General features: G+C 28.8%; 1 protein-coding gene and 1 long non-coding RNA gene across 3 annotated transcripts; both read left to right on the forward strand.

The window, feature by feature from the left end:
- Positions 1-1,862: 1,862 nt before the first annotated feature.
- LOC101494482 (uncharacterized) lies at positions 1,863-10,019 on the forward strand. 2 transcript variants are annotated; one of them, XM_012715767.3, is made up of 15 exons: positions 1,863-1,987; positions 2,183-2,292; positions 2,432-2,514; positions 3,491-3,694; positions 3,799-3,896; positions 4,204-4,397; positions 4,665-4,843; positions 4,990-5,337; positions 5,428-5,492; positions 6,786-6,834; positions 6,947-7,106; positions 7,812-7,896; positions 7,978-8,047; positions 8,672-8,812; positions 9,471-10,019. In XM_012715767.3, exons 2-15 carry the CDS (start codon positions 2,187-2,189, stop codon positions 9,792-9,794), a joined length of 2,106 nt encoding a protein of 701 aa, XP_012571221.1. In that variant the 5' UTR covers positions 1,863-1,987; positions 2,183-2,186; the 3' UTR covers positions 9,795-10,019. The 2 variants fall into 2 exon arrangements, with proteins under 2 accessions (XP_012571221.1, XP_027190945.1); XM_027335144.2 differs by lacking the exon at positions 1,863-1,987 and having other exon boundaries at positions 2,004-2,292.
- Positions 10,020-19,232: 9,213 nt separating this feature from the next.
- LOC105852138 (uncharacterized) lies at positions 19,233-19,729 on the forward strand. The gene is made up of 2 exons (XR_001143900.3): positions 19,233-19,364; positions 19,478-19,729. It is a non-coding gene; the product is annotated as an uncharacterized lncRNA (long non-coding RNA).
- Positions 19,730-20,009: the final 280 nt, after the last annotated feature.

Consider the following 20,009-nt stretch of genomic DNA (forward strand, 5'->3'; position numbering starts at 1 on the left):
TATAAATAAATTATAAGTTTGATACTAAAAAATATACATCCGTTCCTTAATAAATGTCACATTTATATAAAGGAATATCTTAAAAAGAGTATTATTTTTAATATTCAATATTATTTTCATTGTCGATTTTCAAATATATCATCTATTAAAATTATTATGTGTATTACCATCAAATTATTATTTATTTTATATAAATTATTATGATAATGAACATATATAAATGGTTAGTTACATATAATTTTTTGCTATACTTTATTAGATAGAGTAATCTTTTATTTTTTTATTTTTTTTTATCTACAATATTTTCTTAAGTTGCATAAAAAGATTAATGTTATAATTTTTGTGAAACAATAATTGATCTATTTATAAAACCTAATTTTCAAATAGAAGCAACAAAAATTGTCACAAATGATTGACATTTTTCAATTGGTATCAATTACTTTTTTCAATTGCACAGTCTAATTTAATTCATACTATATGCATGACTCTCAATTCAATATTTTCTATTTTTCATTCATAATAATATTATAAACACACCAATATTTGATAAGCATAATTTAATAAAAATATTTTCCTATATATTTTTATTTTAATATTTTTTTAATATATGTAAAATTATCTTATATGTTAACTGTGAGATATTAGAGAGTGTATTAATTAATTATATTGTATTTGATGCTATCATTCCTAATATATTATTTAATTTATTTTTCTAAAAAACTTTTCGATGATGATTATTATAATAATAATAATAATACTAATAATACTAATAATAATAATAATAATAATAATAATAATAATAATAATAATAATTATTATTATTATTATTATTATTTCTTTGACACAAATATTAATGAACTATAAAATTTTGAAGAGTCAATTATTATTTTTATTACATCAAAATTAAACAAAATAAAAAATAATTTGCAGATGATATTTATTTTGCTGCTTTAATACTGTAAAATTCACTAGTTTTTCTTTTATATATAATTAATTCACTGGTAGTATATAGTAAAATTCACAATAATTTCATTCAATATTTTTATTAAAATTAAAGAAATTATGAAAGTATTATACTAAATTATTGTATACTCAAGAAAAAGTCATTTAATTTGAGCTATCATATTTTATTAATATGTATAAAATGGTCAAGTACGATTATTATTATTATGAGACAAAAGAAGTCATATTGTACAAAAATCTTGTGTAATTTATATTTTTTCTATTCCAAAATATATATATAAAAAAGTTTATTTAGTCTAATGTTTTCTTATAATTTGGGAGGGAGGGAATATATTATATTTCTTTTTTTTGACTAACCATAATTAATATACCAATATTAAATTTAATGACTTGAATTGAAATAAATCTGAATTAAACCCAATATTACTCAAAATAAATACAACAAATGAAACCTCTCCAAAACCATGGTTTTCCAAAATTAACCAATCAAATATATACAAAAAAAATTACTTTATCTTAAACAAAAAATCCAAGTCAAATCGGTGTCTTTAATATATATACTTAAAAAGTAACATAAAGTGTTCATTAAAAATTAAATTTTTTTGACAGGGTTCATTAAAAATTAATTAAATATCCTTTTACATAACATTTTTCATATCTTCACATTAAGAAAATATTCTAACTTTTTTATAACAACAATAGTCAAAATAATAAAAAATAATTTTTAGTTTATTAACATATAAAATACATCATCATTAAAAGAAAATTTAATTAGTATACTTTATCAATAATTTTAAAAATAATTTTAGTAAAAATTAAATATTTCTAATAATATAATCGGATGATTGTATCAACTATTTTCATGTGGTATATAAATATAAATTAAATTCATTAGAGAAACATCTAAACATATTTTTTGTGATATATCTATCTTTTGTTGATATTTATTTTTTCCATTACTACCATACTCCACAAGACTCAGCATCAGCATCTACTTAGTCTTAGTCTTCATCACCACCTTCTTGTACTTAGTCTTATTATTATTATTATCCTTTTTTTTCTTCAATTTCTTCATTTTTATCTATTTTCGTGTTGTGTTGAACAAGGACTTGTTCTGTTTCTTTCTTTCTACAAATATACACTCTCTTCATTTTTCGTTCATGTCTCTTCTTCTGCTATTCCAAACTTATTATTCTTAACGTGCGCACTCTCGGCGCAGGTTAATGGAGGCTCATGTTGCTACTTCCATTGTTTCCAAAGCGAAAACCGCTTTCCATTCTGCTGCTGTCAAAGCTGAGAGGGTTCTCATGGACTTCAAATCCGATCGAGGTAAATTGTTTCTTTCTTATATTTTTCTGTTACTTTCTCGTTTTTTCTTTATTGCACGTGCTTCATTGTGAAGAAATGAAGTTCCTTTGTTTTTGAGGAATGAGTATTGACTCTGGTTTTGTTTTTTTAATTGGTGAAGATTCTGATAAGCAATTGGGTGATGATTATGGAAGGCAAAGACATCAGGGAGATGAATTTCCTAGGAATGAGAATGAGTCAAAGGTATGAAGAAGATTTTACATTTACTTGTTGTCTATGAATTTTGGGTAAATTGCGTTTTGACAAAAAATATAGAGTTGAAATGAAATTTTAGTATTTGGATTGTTGCATTTGTAGGATGGGAATTTTGAACTAAAATATTCAGTTTTGGGTATTGTGTGTGGGATTTGGATTGGGTATGGTCGACGTGTAGTCACCACAGTCGAAAGATCATGGTTTTTAGATCAAGATCTGATGGTCTGTATTTTGAGTTTTATTTAAAATTAATATTGTCAGTCGCTGATCGGAGAAAATAGCAATTTGTAAAAATCCCGCTACACTATGGTTCTATAACGCCTCTAGAGTCTCTGTTTGACAAAACTCTGTACTAAATAGTGTATCGCACATCAATGATGATTTGTTCAAATTCTGCTATGCTATTTAGCATCACAATAGCCACTATTTGACGATACTTTTTAAAATGTGTTTTGGTAAAGTTGGAATATAAAATGTCTGATCTTGGTCCGTCGACCATGATCTTCTAACTGTAGTGACTCTATGGTGCTTTGGACGCTCCTAATCCAAATCCATTGTGTGTGTGTGTGCATTAAAAAAAAGCAAATGATATTAAATTACCAAATGTAACTATATTTGTTTGGTTTAATTGAAGTTCTAATTTGGAAATGAAAATTTAGATTGAGTTATGTGTTTGGATTAGTGTATGTATGTTTGGTCTACGGTTGAGGATTTGCAAATCTATGTTTGAATCCTAAGTATCTACTGAATTCTTTTGGGGCAAACTAATGGAAATCCAAACATATCCTTAGCTTATTGAGAAAGTTATAGTCCAAAATACCTTGTAGCCTAAAGATGATAAGTACAAGTTCACTTCTTTGTTTGTGTTGTGTGCAAATTTTTTATTAGGTGACACTTTTTTCTCTGATGAGTTGTTGTAGTTACATACACAGTTGATATTTGTGAATTTGATGGAATTGTACAGTTTCTCAATGAACTGAAGCATATAAAGTGGAGACCTCGACATATAGGAATAAAACAGGATTGGAAAGATCGAATTAACAACATACGGAAAGGAAGAAGAGAAACTGAAGATACGGGTAAAGTTGGAGATGGAAGCATGGCTGCTATTCCAATTTATGATGAAAATTTATGCATCGGTCATGTGAAAAATGATCTTGATGCCAAGGTAAGAAGATATTGAACATAATATTGATATTGTTTGAATGATTTTCTGATTCAAATATACAAATGGTTTGCTTTAACGATGTTTGATGAAAAAATTCAATCTAGGCTCCAGAAGCTATTCCCTCGGTTGAAGGCTTGACTTCTGCGGCTAAAACGCCGATTCCTCCATCTTATGTCCTGAAGCAATTGGCTATAGCTGTTGAGTAAGTTATTCTCACCATTTTCCTTCCAATTCCATTAACTGCTGAAAGATTCTTTGTTGTTGAACTCTATTTCTAAGTATATACTAAGATATTGTTAGCCAAATTCTTGCAGCTTAAAAGGCCTAATTCACACTCTCAATTATTCAATGCATTTTTTTACTAAGAATAGTAGTGTTGAAATAATCTTGTCATAATTTTTAAAGCAATGTTTAAGAGTCTTGTTCTTGTTATTCAGAAAGGTTTTTAGCGTAACATCTAACAAATAACTATACGACTATTCTCTCAAAATTTTGGGCCTTTTGACTAGGGCTGGAAGGAAAACAAATTCAATGAAAGATTTTGTTGCTTCATCAAGAGGTTCTTCACCTTCCACTGAAAGGACAGGCTTAAGTCTCTCTGCAGTGAAGGCTTTAGTGTTACGCGAGAAGGAGGATAAACTTACTTCTGAATTTAGTAGCAATGAGAAAGTTTTGTATTTGATTAGTTCTCTTTTTGATCCAGGTATGTGAATTTTAGGTTGCTTGCTTATGATATAATTGCACCAGAGAACCATTTTATGTTTATACATTTTTAGGTGCTTGATTCTTTCAAATAGAGAACTATAGCGGCGCTATAGACTTTAGCGTAAATTTGAACAAATCACTATTGTTCCTTGACATGTTAGTATAAAGTATTGTCTAATAGTGGTGCTATAGCCTTGTAGCATAGCAGAATTTAAACAAACTATTATTTTCCGCAATCCAGGTTTGATAACACTGATATTTGCAGATGGAGAGTTCCTTAGAAGGAAGATCAACTCCAATCCAGAGGAAATTGACATAACATCTTTCATAAGAGATATTCACGGTGCTCCTCTTGAAAGCCTTGTTGTTAAGCTAGCTGAAGTAATCGGAAACTTCAAGACCCTTCGAGAAATGGCATTTTTTTGGTGCAGGGTTGTTGCTGAAGTATGTTTAGCTCAATATAAAATTTCTAGTTTTGATAATTATTATTATACAATCATTTTGTTTAGAATCTGGAATTTTTTATTTGATTTACTCTCGTTTGTTTTCAAGTTTCTATAATATATATGTTATTCGACTTGATTAAACAGCTGAGAAAACTTTGGTCTGAAGAAAAATATTTACCTGGAGTTCCCTCAGATGACATTCCAGATCTTAAGTCATGTCTTCTCTATCAACATTTTCAAGTAATTAATTGTTGCATCTCTCGGAAAAGGCGCCATATCATTGCCACTGAATCTCTGGACTCTATGATGATGATGGAAGCAAATTCAAATACATTATTTGAATCAACAAACTGTAGTGACGGAACTTCTGCAAGTGCTTTATTATATGCTCGATTAATTACAGGAGAGCTTGTTCTTCGACTTGGTGCTCATTGCCCATCTGGAAATATGATGTTGGAAACCGGGGAGCCTGCATACTCTCCTATCACACAGGTTTGACATATATGATATATATATATAGTAACTATACAATCACAGCGTAAACTTGTTCCAATACTTAATATTAATGTCCATTTCATATAGGAAGGACCGTTGCTTACAGAAGATCTGATCAAAGAGACAGAGGAGTTTGTACTGCGGACAGGGAGGTCTGTAAACTTAACTCAGATATGATGTGTTTTGTGTGTCTTTCGATTAAACTGAGTTTTATCATTTTCTCTTTTATTGATCCATGCAGAATTAGGAAAATTTTCTGATTATTTCAAACTTGTTAATATGTAATTCGATTACATAGACTATTGTAAACCTAATAGACCTGTTTAGTAGGCTCTTGTTTAAATGACATTCTTGTGTTTTTGTCATGCTTTTCTTTAATGTGAATACCAAAATTATGTGTAGTTTGAAATGAATTATGAGTTTGTACTTCCCTTTAATTGAAAAGTGATGATAATCATATGTTGGTATGAATGATTATTATGTTGCGGTACATGTAGCAAAAGATATGTTAGGAAACCACTAAAAATATATCCAGCAATAACTTTCACTAGTTTGGAAAGAAGGACTAGGCAATTCATTTGTTTTAGAAACTGGTTAATGTTGAGAAAACTAAATTTTTTTCAACTTTTGTGATGGAGTACTTTTTTGGTATTATATGGTTGTTTATATATCAGGGTTTGCCCCTTCCTATACAGATCTATTGGTTATGGCTCATAGTCTATTGATAAGCTAGAAGGTCACTCTTAGTAGTTAAATATAAGTGGTAATCTGTAATCCTAAACTTGAATAATAGAAAGGTATTGCAACTGCTATGCAGTTAGAGACGCAGACACATGCACAATTGACCGAACTCTGTAATCAAATCTCGTGTGTTCTTTGTTCGTGTTTTTCGGATATGCTTTCTTTTAAACCAAAATTGTTGTTCAAACAAGATCTTATTTAACCTTAAGAAAGATTGAAAAGCTTGTCATGCTGACGTATACTTGTGTTTTCTTCCTCTTGTCTTCGAAGTAATTGAATGGTTCCTAATTGGCTAAGTTGTACTAATACACTTTCTCCTTTTGAAGATGTTTCTTTTATTAAAGAAGATTGCTGTGATCAATAGTAGACATAAAGTGAGATGATCATACCATATGGTCATCTTTCTTTAATGCTGGCTTCATTTTTCATGTTGTAAAAATGAACAATCCTTAAGTTTCAATATGTAGATGTATACTTTGATATTTTCCTCTTTTACCCTATAATTTATAGATTTCAAGCTGATGGACTAACTGATCAACAGAATCTGTTTACTAATTTTCGTTTGGGATATTTTGATCATAATCTATCTGTATCTCATGTATCCAATATGCCAATGTTCGCTTTGTTTCGCTGCATGTTTGCATCTATGATCCAATAGGTTATAGTTACTATTTATTGACAATTTCCTTTACCTTTATGATCAGTGTTGGTGCTGGTTGCTCTCAACTCCTGTCTGATATGCAGGCTTTCAAGGTCAGACTCTCAGTTCACGAGAACTTTTTTACTGATATTGTAATGCTTTTGGAATGTGTCTAATGTAGTAATGTTTCTATCTGAGTTAATTTTGTTTATGATCATGTTTTAGGCTGCAAATCCTGGTTGTATTTTGGAAGACTTCGTGAGATGGTACTCTCCTCCAGATTGGACCGAAAGTGAGTCAAGTACTGACGATAGTTGTTCTTCTGATGGTAGTTGCGAGTCATTTTCTACCAGAGGTCATCTAAGTCAAAGGATGCGAAAAGAAGGTACACCAACTGTCTTACTTGTGATTATTTGTTACTTTCTCCAACACATTCAGTGGTCAATGTCGATGTTGATTGACTGTCTGCATACGGTAATATTAGGATTTATTTTGGCATTATTTTCTGTCGTTAACCAACTATCCCAAAAATTTAAACTGTGAATTGACAGCATATAAATGGTTTGTACTTCTAACACACCCTATCATAGAAGAATCCTTTTGGATTAAAACATGGACAATGCACATTGGACCACCCTACCTTGTGCTGGAATTTTACTTTTATTTGAAAGATGGGACAACAAGGATTGAACTTTAAACTACATTGTCGTAGAGTCTTTGATGTTAAGTCATGAACTATCTTAAAAGCTTAGGTTATTGACCGAAAATGTTAGAACAACAACCCCGGTTAAAAAGAAAATAGATGCGAAATTGCAAACAGAGAAACCACATGATGTTTGATCACGGAGACTAACCAATTGTGCTGGTGTCTCCGACTACGTATCAGCTGCATAGCTTTCTATTATAACTTTAAACTTAGGGTTTACAGTGTACAATTTCTGTTTGAATACTATTGTCCAGCTTGAGCGAACTGTACACTTATCACTATGAGCCATACCTAAAAGAAAGCACATGAATGATTTTTATTTCAACCACGTTTTTCTAATATCATAACATAACTTCTCTTAATATCGTTGCATGTTGATGGTAGGTAATTTGTGGCGTGAATTGTGGGAAACATCTAAGCCAGTACCTGCTGTGAAACAGGCACCTCTCTTTGATGAGGATTTAGCAGTGTAAGTCTATATAACCATTTTTGTTATGGATTTTGATTTTCCCTTAAAAAATTCTCACTTTGCATTTTACATTTATCTTAGGGAGGGCATCCTTGATGCATTTGAGGATATCCAGCCAGTGGAGCTTTTTGGACAGCTGTTTGTTTCACTTGTAAGTTTTCTTTGTATCTCATATAAGTTGGTTTTGTTATGCTTAAATGACAAGCAATTTTCATCTGTCATATCATCTCCACATCTCGCTAATCGAACATTTAGAGTATATTTCGACACAGGAAGCATATTATTTATTTTGAAATTTACTCTGGTCATTGATTAATACAATGTTAAATGTTGCTGATATTGTTACCCTTTTTTCCTGTCCAAGAAATTTGGACAAACATTTAATAGAACATAGTTGTTGATTAAAATAAGAATTTCTTCTTTTGCCACATGTAGTTAGATGGTTTTGCTCATTCAAGTACTATGAAGATCAAACCATTAGTGCTTTTGTTTTATTAATTTTTGTTATAATCATAATTTTTCTTAACTTGTAAATATTTACACTTCAAGAAAATATATAATATAGTATATTAGTCAAATGATTAAATGATGAATCATGATTATGATCTTGCAATTGTTTTTAGTTTCTTGATATAAGTTCCGCTTTGTGCTTTCTTGAATTATTTGACTTGATTTCAATGGTAGCTACTAGCTGGTAGTGAATTTTATAAACTATTGATCTATATTGTGCTATTTTCATGCATTTCTAATCATAATTTTTGTCTGAATTGTACAGCTTGGTTTAGGATTTATAATTGCCGAACCTTTGCTGTCTGGTAACGATGACTTCGCAAAGTTGTTCAATGACTTCAAGGAGTATGTAGTTACAACTTGTGAAGGCATCAAATTCATTGAGAAAGTTGATGAACTTGTTCAGGTTGGTCTACTTGGTACTAGTAAACTATAGTGACTAATTTATATCATGTAGTTATATAGTTGCTCGATAAGGCCATATTAAAAGTGACTTATTTGACCTTATTTACTGGTATAAACACTGCGGCTCTTTGGAAAAATTTATGGAAAAATTTATAATATGTCCATAAGTTGTTTTCAGGTTATCTCCATAAGCTCTCAGATAATTTATGAAAACAACTTATAGCTTATATTTATATGAAAACAGTTTGACTATATTTTATCTTTTGTTGTAGAAGTAGTTTATACACACTTATATATTAAGTGCTTATAGCATAAATGGCACGCTTAATTAAGTTTATCCAAACAGGACCGAAATACTCTTGTGGCATCTCTAGTATTGATTCTTGGTTTCTCACCTTAAGAAAATTGTCAAAATGTAATCAGTGAAGTAAACTCCAATGCTACTTCATCCATCTATTTGAAGAGTTATTAACTATATAAAGGGAAACTCTAAGGACTAATCAATATTGTGAAACTTGTCACTTTTTATTTTAAACAATTCAAGCCAAGACTTTTTAATTTCTCAATCTAGTGCTTGGATTCATTGCTAGTTATTCCTTTTTATCTGCATTAGTAATTTCTATCCTAGAAAAAAAATTGATGGTTATGTTTTAATGTAGGTATATGAAACCGTGGAGACAATGTTGCTGAATCCAGACGAGGCACTGAGGATGATGAAGCACACAAAAGAATCAACTGTAACCACCAATGAAACAAAGAGCCGGTTCAAGCGAATTAGCCATATCTTTGGTGACAAAGATAAACTGTTGCCAAGGTCTGGGGGGAAAGATCAGACCAACGATGAAGAAAAGGCGATTCGACAATCTTTTTCAAGTTTCTTCGATGGCAAGTCATCTTTATTCTCAAAGAAGCCTCCCAAAGCAGGAAACATATTACCCGCTGAGACACATCAATCTCTGGAAAATGATTGGACAATAATTTAAACAAAGCTTGGCCAGATAACTGTAAATTTATTTATTCTTTTTCCAAATATTAATTAGTGAATAGAAATTTTTGTATGAGTTTAAGGACTATACACTAACACATAACACATAGTACAAAAATGTTTTAGGCGGTCATTCAATTAAATTAAACAAATATTTATATGGTGAGATATGCAAAGATGACTATGTAAAACTTTTTTTATAGGTATAGTCCTTAACTCTTAATATTATGAAGTACCCCAACTTTTCCTCAGCTTTACTTGAAATACAAACAAGTACAGAATTGTTATAGAGCAAGGTAATAACAGAAATTAATGGATAAAAGAAATTAGCAAAATTGATTACCATGTTAAGATATTACAGAATTAAAATGTTTAAAGTTTGTTATAAAATATTATCAAAATTTATGTGAAATTATTGAAATACAACATCTTTCTTTGCACTTTAATGTAAAATATCCATATTTATGTACTCTCTTTTATTTATAAAAAATCTTACATGTATCTCCAAACAAATTTGCAACAAACTACTACCTCTAAAGATTTTTGTCCTGGCGTGGCGGCTCTTTCGTAAGAGGTTGCCAACAAAGGATAATCTTTTAGCAAGAGGGGTAAGTATCAACTCTTCATATTTTGTGATGGTAACTCTGAAGTTACTGAATCAACCCATCATTTATTTTTCAACTATCCATTATTTTTAAGTGTAGTGTGTATTTTGTACCGTTGTACTTATTTAGGATTTTTCTATTTGCTACCTCCACCAATACTTCCTATCCTCCAACACACTATTTTATCTTTTTTTATTATATATCAAAAGTTGATTTTTTTTTCTTGTCACTTTTTACTTCCACATCTCACAAATTTAAAAGTTTAAAACAATTATTTTTAAATTTTTTAAAACGTTAGTTGATTATCAAACTTTCAAAATACAAAGTGAGTTTATTTTTGAAATTTAATTTGAAATTTTCGAAAAATTTCATTTTAACAAAAAATTCAAAATGCTTATTTTCAGAACTTTCAAATTTTCAAAATAAGTTATTTCAAAAGTTTCAAAACCCAAAGTTACACTACAGATATCAAGTGAGTTATATACCTATAATATGACCATATTTCATCCCAACTGCCTAGTGTCATGAACAACTCTATCTCTCTAGTTGTCATATAGCACAATCATTGCAGTGGTACCTTATGCACAATCCCGACAACGTTGTAAATCACTGAACAAATTAGTATATTTCGTCTACACACGAGTGCGACTCAGCGAAAATAGTGTTGCCAACTAAGTGCAAGAGGTGTGTTCTTCCAGCATACTCAAACGTGTTAGTTTGAATGAGACGTTTATATAAATCACGCAACCACTGCAGTCTATATTATGCATATTTGTTAAAATTTATCTCAACAATTGCTTCCACCAAGGTTGCTCATGTGTAACAATCACATCATTATTAGTGTTCATTTTAATTGGTGCATTGAAGAACTTACTATGAGGAAGAATGTGAAGAAGAGTCGTGACATCGTCCAGTGTGATTGTCATCTCTCCAAATGACATATGAAACAAGCTGGTCTCTCTATGCCACATTTCTACAAAGGCATATATGAGACCATCGTCGACCATCGTCAAATAAGCTAAAGATAGATGTACCAATCCAGATTCTTAAGTCCAATGTTCTACAATATCTGATACACGTACTTTTTAGCAAACTTCTTCGATTTCAAGCCATGTGTGATCACATTCGATGGATCATAATCCTATGGGTAATTAAAAAACATAACAATGAAATAATGTACTAAATTTTATTACAAAAATGTACTATATATAATACATATTATAATCCAGTGAATCCGAACTGTTGAACATACTCTTCCACGTTCTGTTCCTCAACATCCTCATAATCCATCTGTTCAAACTCTTGAACTTCCTCGCCAAGGTCATGAGACCTAAAACCACGTCTACGACGATGCTGACGGTTAGCGTAACATCCCTCTTAAACATTAAATAACTAGATGCTAATCCGCGCGCTACGCAAATTTATTTAATTTAAGTGAATTTTTTAAAAATCAATATGAAGTTTTATGTCTCAATTGTCAAATGATTATTGATATAGTAGTTATATCGATAATATATATTCAATTTTATCAATTTAATTTATAGAAGAAAAGTACAAACAATAACAGACACATATAAATATTCGAAATATATTTTAGGGGTAAGTAAGAAATATGTACTCTCAATTCAGAAGAAGTTGAAAATTTTTTTTTCTCATTTTATTAAGTTCAATATTAATCCAGGAAAAAAGAAAAAAATGTATAAGTAGATGGCAGGTAAGGGCGAAAATGTGAATTTCTATGACTGAAATTGAGAATAAATTATTGCAGAATTGAGTTTCCTTCATGACATGAAAATATGCTCTTTGGATGTGTTTGAAATTAAACACCTTAAATTTTACTATTGTGACAAATTAGGTTGAATGAATTGACATTTTGATGTTGTTTTGATGTATTGATTGCTTGACTTATTCATAATCTGTACCATTAGTGTTTGCAAAAATTTATTAGAAAATTAGTGTGATTGAATGAGTATTGTTAACTTAAAATTCGCAGGACATATGTGTGATGTTTTAGTTATAACGTTTTCACTAGATCTTAGTGTTGAACGATTGTTGGTTTTCGGGAAACTAGACTCAATTACCTTTAATTTGATTACAAACTTTTTGATATTTGATTGAATATTGATGCTTAAAAATGAGTTACAAGTTAGACTAGAGTTATTGTCCTGTTTTTATGATATTGTGTATTATTTTGATAAATTTCAAGAATTGGAGGCATAATTTGATAAAAAAAATAAAATTTCATATATATTTACTAGATATTTGAATAAGGTGAGAAGTATATGATTCATTCTAGCTAGATGAATTATCTGCTTATATACGATTGAAGCGAGGGTAAGTGGGGCACCGTTTACGAACGTAATTATGTCACTAATCTTACCAAAATGAAGTTACTAACAAGAAGATGACATTGATAAAACTAATGTAGTATTTATGACATGCTTGTTAGGTAGAGTTTAATTCATTAGATTACTCACGTCTAATGGCTTAAGTATTTAGAAAGAGTCAAAGTTATACATAAAAGAGGTAACTCGAGAGTAACTATAAAAGAAGAGAAACTCATATGATAAATATATCGTTGAATTATAATGTTAATTGATTTGGTTTCATCTCTTGGAACCTACTGAGATATAATCTCATTCCACGTTATTTAAATGTTTTATAAGGAAAAAGACTTAGATCAAGAGCTGGAGGAACGAAGCATAACAGTTTATGCTATAGTTGGTTAAAATTTATAGGAAATTATTTTGAACCATGGATGTGTTATGTATGCCATTCTTTCTTTTTTGCTTTTGCTTTTGAAGGATTAATATGTATATTAATACCTTTTCATGATTTTGTGTCGGGATTTGTATTAATCATCTCTTTTGTCGAATTATGCTAACGCTTAAGTTATATTCTAGACAATTAACTTATAATGTTATATTTTTTGTATTAGAGCTAAGTCGAACCAACCATACTGTGGGTAGTTAGGATTAGTTTTTTTTTTTTTTTTTTGAGACTACATATTTTCCAATTATCAATTTATTGAATATAAAGTCTGACCAACTTAATATTTTGTGTTTGATATGCAAAACTATATGGAACCAAATCCAAGACCATCTAGTAGGCCTCATAGAGGGCGAACTAATGATGAACATTGGGAACAAATGATGCAACAACAACAAACTGTTACAACCAACATGACGAATCATCTTATGCAAGTCGTCGGACCTACTTAACCACCACCTCCACCAGTGGCCGCAAACAAATTATTTTATGACTTTCACAAGTTGAAACCCCTAAATTTTTTCTTGTGGTGCGATGTACTGAAGAAGATAAAGTAGATTTTGCTACTCATATGCTACAAGGAGAAGTTGAGAACTGGTGGAAGGGTGCAAAGGCATATATGATAAGTGCGAGTACACCGATGAATTGAGACAATTTTTGTACTGTATTTCTGGATAAATATGTTCCCATGAGTATAAGAAAACAAAAGGAGTTTGAATTTACACCCCTTCAACAAGAAGACATATCGGTTGCTGATTATCTGGCAAAGTTCGAGGAACTGGCAAGGTTTTGTGCCCAAATAGAGTACGCTCCAAATGATCGATGAAAGATAAACCAATTGGAGTGGGGTTTGAATCCAGAAATTAAGAGCAATTTGGCCCAATTAGAGATAACTTTTTATGTCACATTGATTCATAAAAGCTACATTGTAGAAGAAAGTTTACAAGGTTTGAAGGAGAACAAACAACTTAAGTGGCAAGAAATGAGGGATGCGCCAAGGAGTAATAAATAGTTAAAGGTTAAGATGCCCCCCAATAAAGGGAAGTAACCCCAAAACTCGGTCGTACCTCGAGCGATGGGTTTAAGAGAATGTCTTAAGTGTGGAAGATCACACCCAAGAGAATGTTTATATGGTAAGAACATTTGCTTTTGGTGTAAGATATCATAGCACGTGGGTCAAGATTGTTCACAAAGGAAAATGAAACAGGTAGCCAACTCAAACGGTCCACCCACTAGAAGAGTCTATTGTCTTGATGCTAAGAAGGCTAAGGGAAAATGATGACTTGGTTGCTATTGGGTGTTTTCTAAATAATGAACCTTTAAAAGTATTGTTTTACACATGTGTTTCTCATTCCTTTATTTCAACTTAGTTTTTTATTTTTATTTTTTATGCTTAGGTCTCAAATTAATTGAGCTTACACCTCCCAAGGTTGTCTCCACGACGATTGAGAGTAGTTTTGAAACCTCTTATGTTTGTAAAAGTTGTTATCTTGTTGTATCTGATGGAGTCTACCCAGTTGATTTGTTTTCTCTACCTTTTAAAGGAATGGACGCCATCTTAGGAATGGATTGACTTTCAGCTAATCGTGTACTTGTAGATTGTGAAGAAATTTTTTTGTATTTTCTTCCTGCTATTTTGAGTAAAAATGAAATTGATTTCATTCTACTTCCCAGTGTGTCTCACCTCTTGCAATGTCTATGTAGTGGGGGTCAAGGTTTTCAACTAATATCATCTTCAGATTCAGAACCTAAACCTGATGTCGCTACAATTTCAGTTGTGAATGAATTTTTAGATGTCTTCCCAGAAGATGTATTATCCATACCTCTAGAGAAAAAGATATGACTATCTATAGACCTAGTTCTCGTTACTAAACCAAATTCCATTACTCCTTTAAAATTCGAAGGACATATGTGTGATGTTTTTGTCATAAACTTTTCTATAGACCTTAGTTTGAATGATTATTAGTTTTCTAGAAACTACACTCAATTACCTTGAATTTGAGTACAAACTTAATGATAATTTATTGAATATTAATGTTTAAAAATTAGTTACAAGTTAGATGAAAGTTACTGTCCTATTTTTATGACATTGTGTATTGTTTTGATACATTGCAAAAATTGGAGGCTTAATTTGGAAAAAATAAAATTTTATCTATAAACTAGACATCATAAGCTTTCCAAAAAGTGCTCGTTTACTCAATTACGATACTTATAAGTTTCTGTCAGTTGACTTTGTAGTTAAACTCAATTTTGTGTTGTTGTAACATAAATTTTGAGTTGTTTTAGAAAAAATCTATTTTAATCATGTTTCCTTGATTTTCATTTTATATTATATGATTAGTATGATAATGATATAATTGACTTAATAATGTATGTTATCACAAGATTATGTAAGGTTGAATGTGTGGTAGTCTTTGATATTTATTAATAGATGATGTTGTAATTGATAGATGGTGTGTGTGTTTGTGTGTGCGTGTGCGTGCGTGTGGGCGTGCATGTGTGTAGATATGTGTGTGCATGCGTGTGCGTGTGTATGCGCGTGAGTCCATCCATCCTTTCTTTTTGCATTTTCTTTTGAAGGATTAGTATGTATATTAATACATTTTCATGACTTTGTGTCGGAATTTGTATTAACCATCTATTTTGTCGAATTATGCTAATGCTCAAATTATTTTTTAGACAATTAACTTATAATGTTACAATTAGCCTCATTCATTTGTCTATATGATATAGTGGGTGGAACGTACTCTATCGCATCTATAACCTATGTTGCCGACCATAGTACAAAAATTTATCCGTTCGCGAATCTAGTTCTAGGCACCGTAAATTAAATTGACATATTAATTATCGTATTAATAATTAAAAAATTAGAAATTTTTAAATTTTTTTATTGTTTTAAAAATGTAAGTTTAAAAAATTTCAAAGGTTTAAAAATTAGGTTTTCAAAAGTTTCATTTAATTTGAAAGAAATATTAAATAGTGAGTTTTGAAACTTTGAATTGATTGAAACTTTTTAAAAGTCTGAAATTTCTATTTCAGAAGTTTCAATTTGATCGAAACTTTCGAAATGTATGGAAAAAAATTATTTCGAAAGTTTCATATTGTTCAAAAGTTTTCAATTTTTTTGAAAAATTGGAATTCAAATTAAAAAAGAAGTTAAAAAAAAACTTGTTTATTTCAGATATTTTGAAAATTTTGAAAATGCTGAGATTTTACCAAAGTTTCGAAAGTATGAATAAAAAGTGAGAGAATTTCTTTTTTCTTTCAGATTTTTATATAAAATAAAAAAAGTAAAATACTATTTTTAATTGTGTTGGGAAATGAGAGGTATAAATGAAGATGACAAATAGAAAACTCCTTATTTAGACATATCTATACTTGTTAATATCCCAATTCTTGTTCTTAAAAACATTACAAGTATAGGAAAATAACATAATATTGTCTTATTCTTGATAAAAAAAGAATATTTTTAATACCAAAATAGATACTATCAAACAACAAACGTCACATGCTTTTCAAATTTCAATGTGAATACGTCATCTTTGAAAAAAAAAAGAAGTCTTTTCAATATTATTCGGTTTTGTTTAGATTATTATTATTCATTGTTTTAAAGTTGATAAATGAATTTTAAGTGTGTCATTGTTTCTGATAAACAAAAATATAAATAGCCTAAACACTAGCTGCATGCAACTTGAAAATCATTTTGAATTAGAAATTTGTGATCAAAGGTATAGGTCTAACTTAAGGTTCTCAATTCTATCATCATTAGAGAATTTAAGAATGAAACACTATGTTTGAACTCAAGTTAATTAGGCAAAAAAAAAAAAAAATCAACCATGAGGTAAAAAATTATCCGTCTAAAAGACTACCCTTATTATATGAAGTAAGTTGATTGGTAAAATAGTTCATTGAATAACATTATATGTTTTGTTTGAAACCACTCTCAAATTAATAGAGATTAATTTGGACATAATATTTTAATTTTATCGGCACTCTATCCTTAACTTGTACAAAAGTTTAATATAATTTTAGATGAAATTTGTTCTATCGTAAATTTTCATTTGGGATTGTCAATTTTCTGGTAGTGCTTATTCTATAAAATTCATTTGTAGTACTTTCAAAATATATAATACATTATCATTTAATTATTTTTATGATAATTTTTAAAATGTAAATAGCAGTTAGTATTGACTAGCTAACTTTAATAAATATCGTTATATTTTAAATTTTATATGAATTTTGATTAATATTTAGGGCAATTGAATTATATTCTTAATATTTTTCTCAAATTGTAGTAAATAATTAATATAATCATTATAAAAGTTTTAATCTATCCCTAGTTTGTACGAAAGTTTAATATAATTTCAGACGAAATTTGTTTGTCAGAAATTTCCATATATGAGATGGTAGAGCTTATTATTTAAAATTCATTGTAGTACAATTTCATAATGTATAATACATTATAATTTAATTATTTTTATGATAATTTTTATAATAGTAGTGTTAATATTGACTAACTAATTTTACATTATATTTTAAATTTGTTAGGTATTTTGTTACAAAAAAAAAAATGCATTTTTATTAATATATAGGGCAATCGATAATTATATTAGTATTTTACTCAAATTGTAGTCAATGATACAATCATTAGTGAAGTTTTATATTTAATAGAATGTATAACAGAAATTTTTCAATAATTAAAATTGATTAAATTAAATCCATAAATAAAAAATATTTATTTTGATATTGTAACTTAATATCCACTGACCACTAAAAGAAACATAAGATCCATTGATCAACAAGTGTAATTTAAAAAAAATATTGAAGAAGAAGAAATTATTATTAACTGGAAATTTAATTTATATATATAAAAAATTTTTACAATGTTAATCAATCACAATTCACAACTGTTAGACTAATAAATATATTTGACTATAATGGCCATTTATCACCGTCTTTTATGGAATTTAAACTTTATCACTTAAAATTAGGATATCAAACTCTTATCTTTATATTATTTTTTTTAGAGATTGAATTAGACACACCCATATATTTACTAATCACACATTTGAACTACAACCATATAAATTTTTTTAAGTATATTTATTTGTTGTAAATTTATAAATTTATTAATTTAATTATACTTCCATTTATTGATGAACATTTTTAAACTATATTTATATGTAAATATAAAGTTTCAGACATTTGCATTCAATATACTTATATAAAAATTAAAATAAAATATATCTATATTTGTTTTATGTATTAAACTATACTTTTAAATTTTAATGTTTTTATAAGTTTTAACACTCGATATAAAGTTTATATTTAACAGAAATTAATATAGTTTATATTTTAAATTAACTTTGACTCAATTCTCATTGGCATTAAATGTTAAATTATTATGAGATGCATTCCTACCAGGATGCTTTCAAATTCATTTTGTTACCACAAATGCTTTCAATATTGATAATATAATATTATAATCAGTCTAACTGTTGCTTGACTTGTATCGATTTTTTTATAAAAAAATAGAAGAGTCGAGCTCAAGATCAAATCATAAAAAAAAAAAACAAAAAAAAAAAACAAAGCTAAAAGCACCTAATAGAAATGATATTAAACTCCTATAGGTCAACACTGTGAGAGAAAAAAAATCAAGGATAATATAGAAAATACAGTTCTGTATTGAAAGAGATTAAATTTAATAAAAATATTTATTATTTGATTGACTTCACGATAAATATAAGAAATATTAAAATAAAATAACTTTACAAACACATCCTTTACACCAATGATAAAATTACATCCTTTATATCAATGATAAAATTATAATATAAATATCTATTACAGCAATTCTTAAAATTTAAAGACATTGTTACTTAATAATTTGATCTGATATCAATATTTCTTAATTAAACCTTTAAAAAAATCCGCTCCAAACAATTAATATATAGTCCACATTTATATTAATTTTATTAATGAAAATGAATGTTAATAATATTTTATAGAATACAAATATTGACATTTAATCACATCACACTTTTCAAAGTCTATAAATATAATGAAAATTTGATGTTAGCCTTACTTCTTACAAGAAAGAAAATATTAGGTGATTTCCAACAAAATGACTTTTCAGATTTGTCATTCTTTTCTAATTTTGAGTGTTTTATGCATTTCTTTGGTCTTGGTTTCAGGTAGGTGGAAAAATTAATTATATCATGAGTTTCATTAATTTTTTATAAACAATATACTTACATAAATTGAATATTTACATGTTCATAAAAATTTTAATTTTGTATTGGCTCAGGAATCAATAATAGTTTGGAGACTCCAACATTAGAGACTGACAAAAAAACATGTTTCATTGGTGGTCCAGGACCTCCACCATATTGTTGTGTATCAGATTGCACTTCAAATTGTCTAGCAGATTGTGCAGCAAAAGGATATACTCAAAGTGGAGCTTGTTTTAAAGTAATTAACATGATTCTATGTTGTTGTTATGTATCATGAACTCTATTGTATTATTGGAATCAAGAAATAAATAAAAGATGTACTTGAAGTAAGCTTTTTGAATAATAATTATTTCATGACTTTGTGTAAAATTGGAAAACCTTGATTTATTAATTAATGAATGCAGTTTAAAATGAAATACTTCATCTACATTTCATTATGCTACAAATATTTATCACTGTAAAAATTAGCATTTTTCTACTAAAGTTAATCATATAGACAAAACCTTTTTTGGGTAGAAAATATGGGGAAACCCAAAAAAATGAGAAATTACAAAGAAATTAAATTTAGAAGGAGAAACCCCTAAAATCACCCGCAATAACTCACGT

This window comes from Cicer arietinum, chromosome 5, assembly GCF_000331145.2.
Source record: "Cicer arietinum cultivar CDC Frontier isolate Library 1 chromosome 5, Cicar.CDCFrontier_v2.0, whole genome shotgun sequence".
Taxonomy (NCBI): domain Eukaryota; kingdom Viridiplantae; phylum Streptophyta; class Magnoliopsida; order Fabales; family Fabaceae; genus Cicer; species Cicer arietinum.

Excerpts from the sequence above, each read along its gene's own strand:
- LOC101494482 (XM_012715767.3), top strand. The coding sequence starts at position 2,187 with ATGGAGGCTCATGTTGCTACTTCCATTGTTTCCAAAGCGAAAACCGCT. Across the intron at positions 3,695-3,798 it reads AAAATGATCTTGATGCCAAG|GCTCCAGAAGCTATTCCCTC; the intron begins GTAAGAAGATAT and ends AATTCAATCTAG. Across the intron at positions 8,813-9,470 it reads AAGTTGATGAACTTGTTCAG|GTATATGAAACCGTGGAGAC; the intron begins GTTGGTCTACTT and ends GTTTTAATGTAG.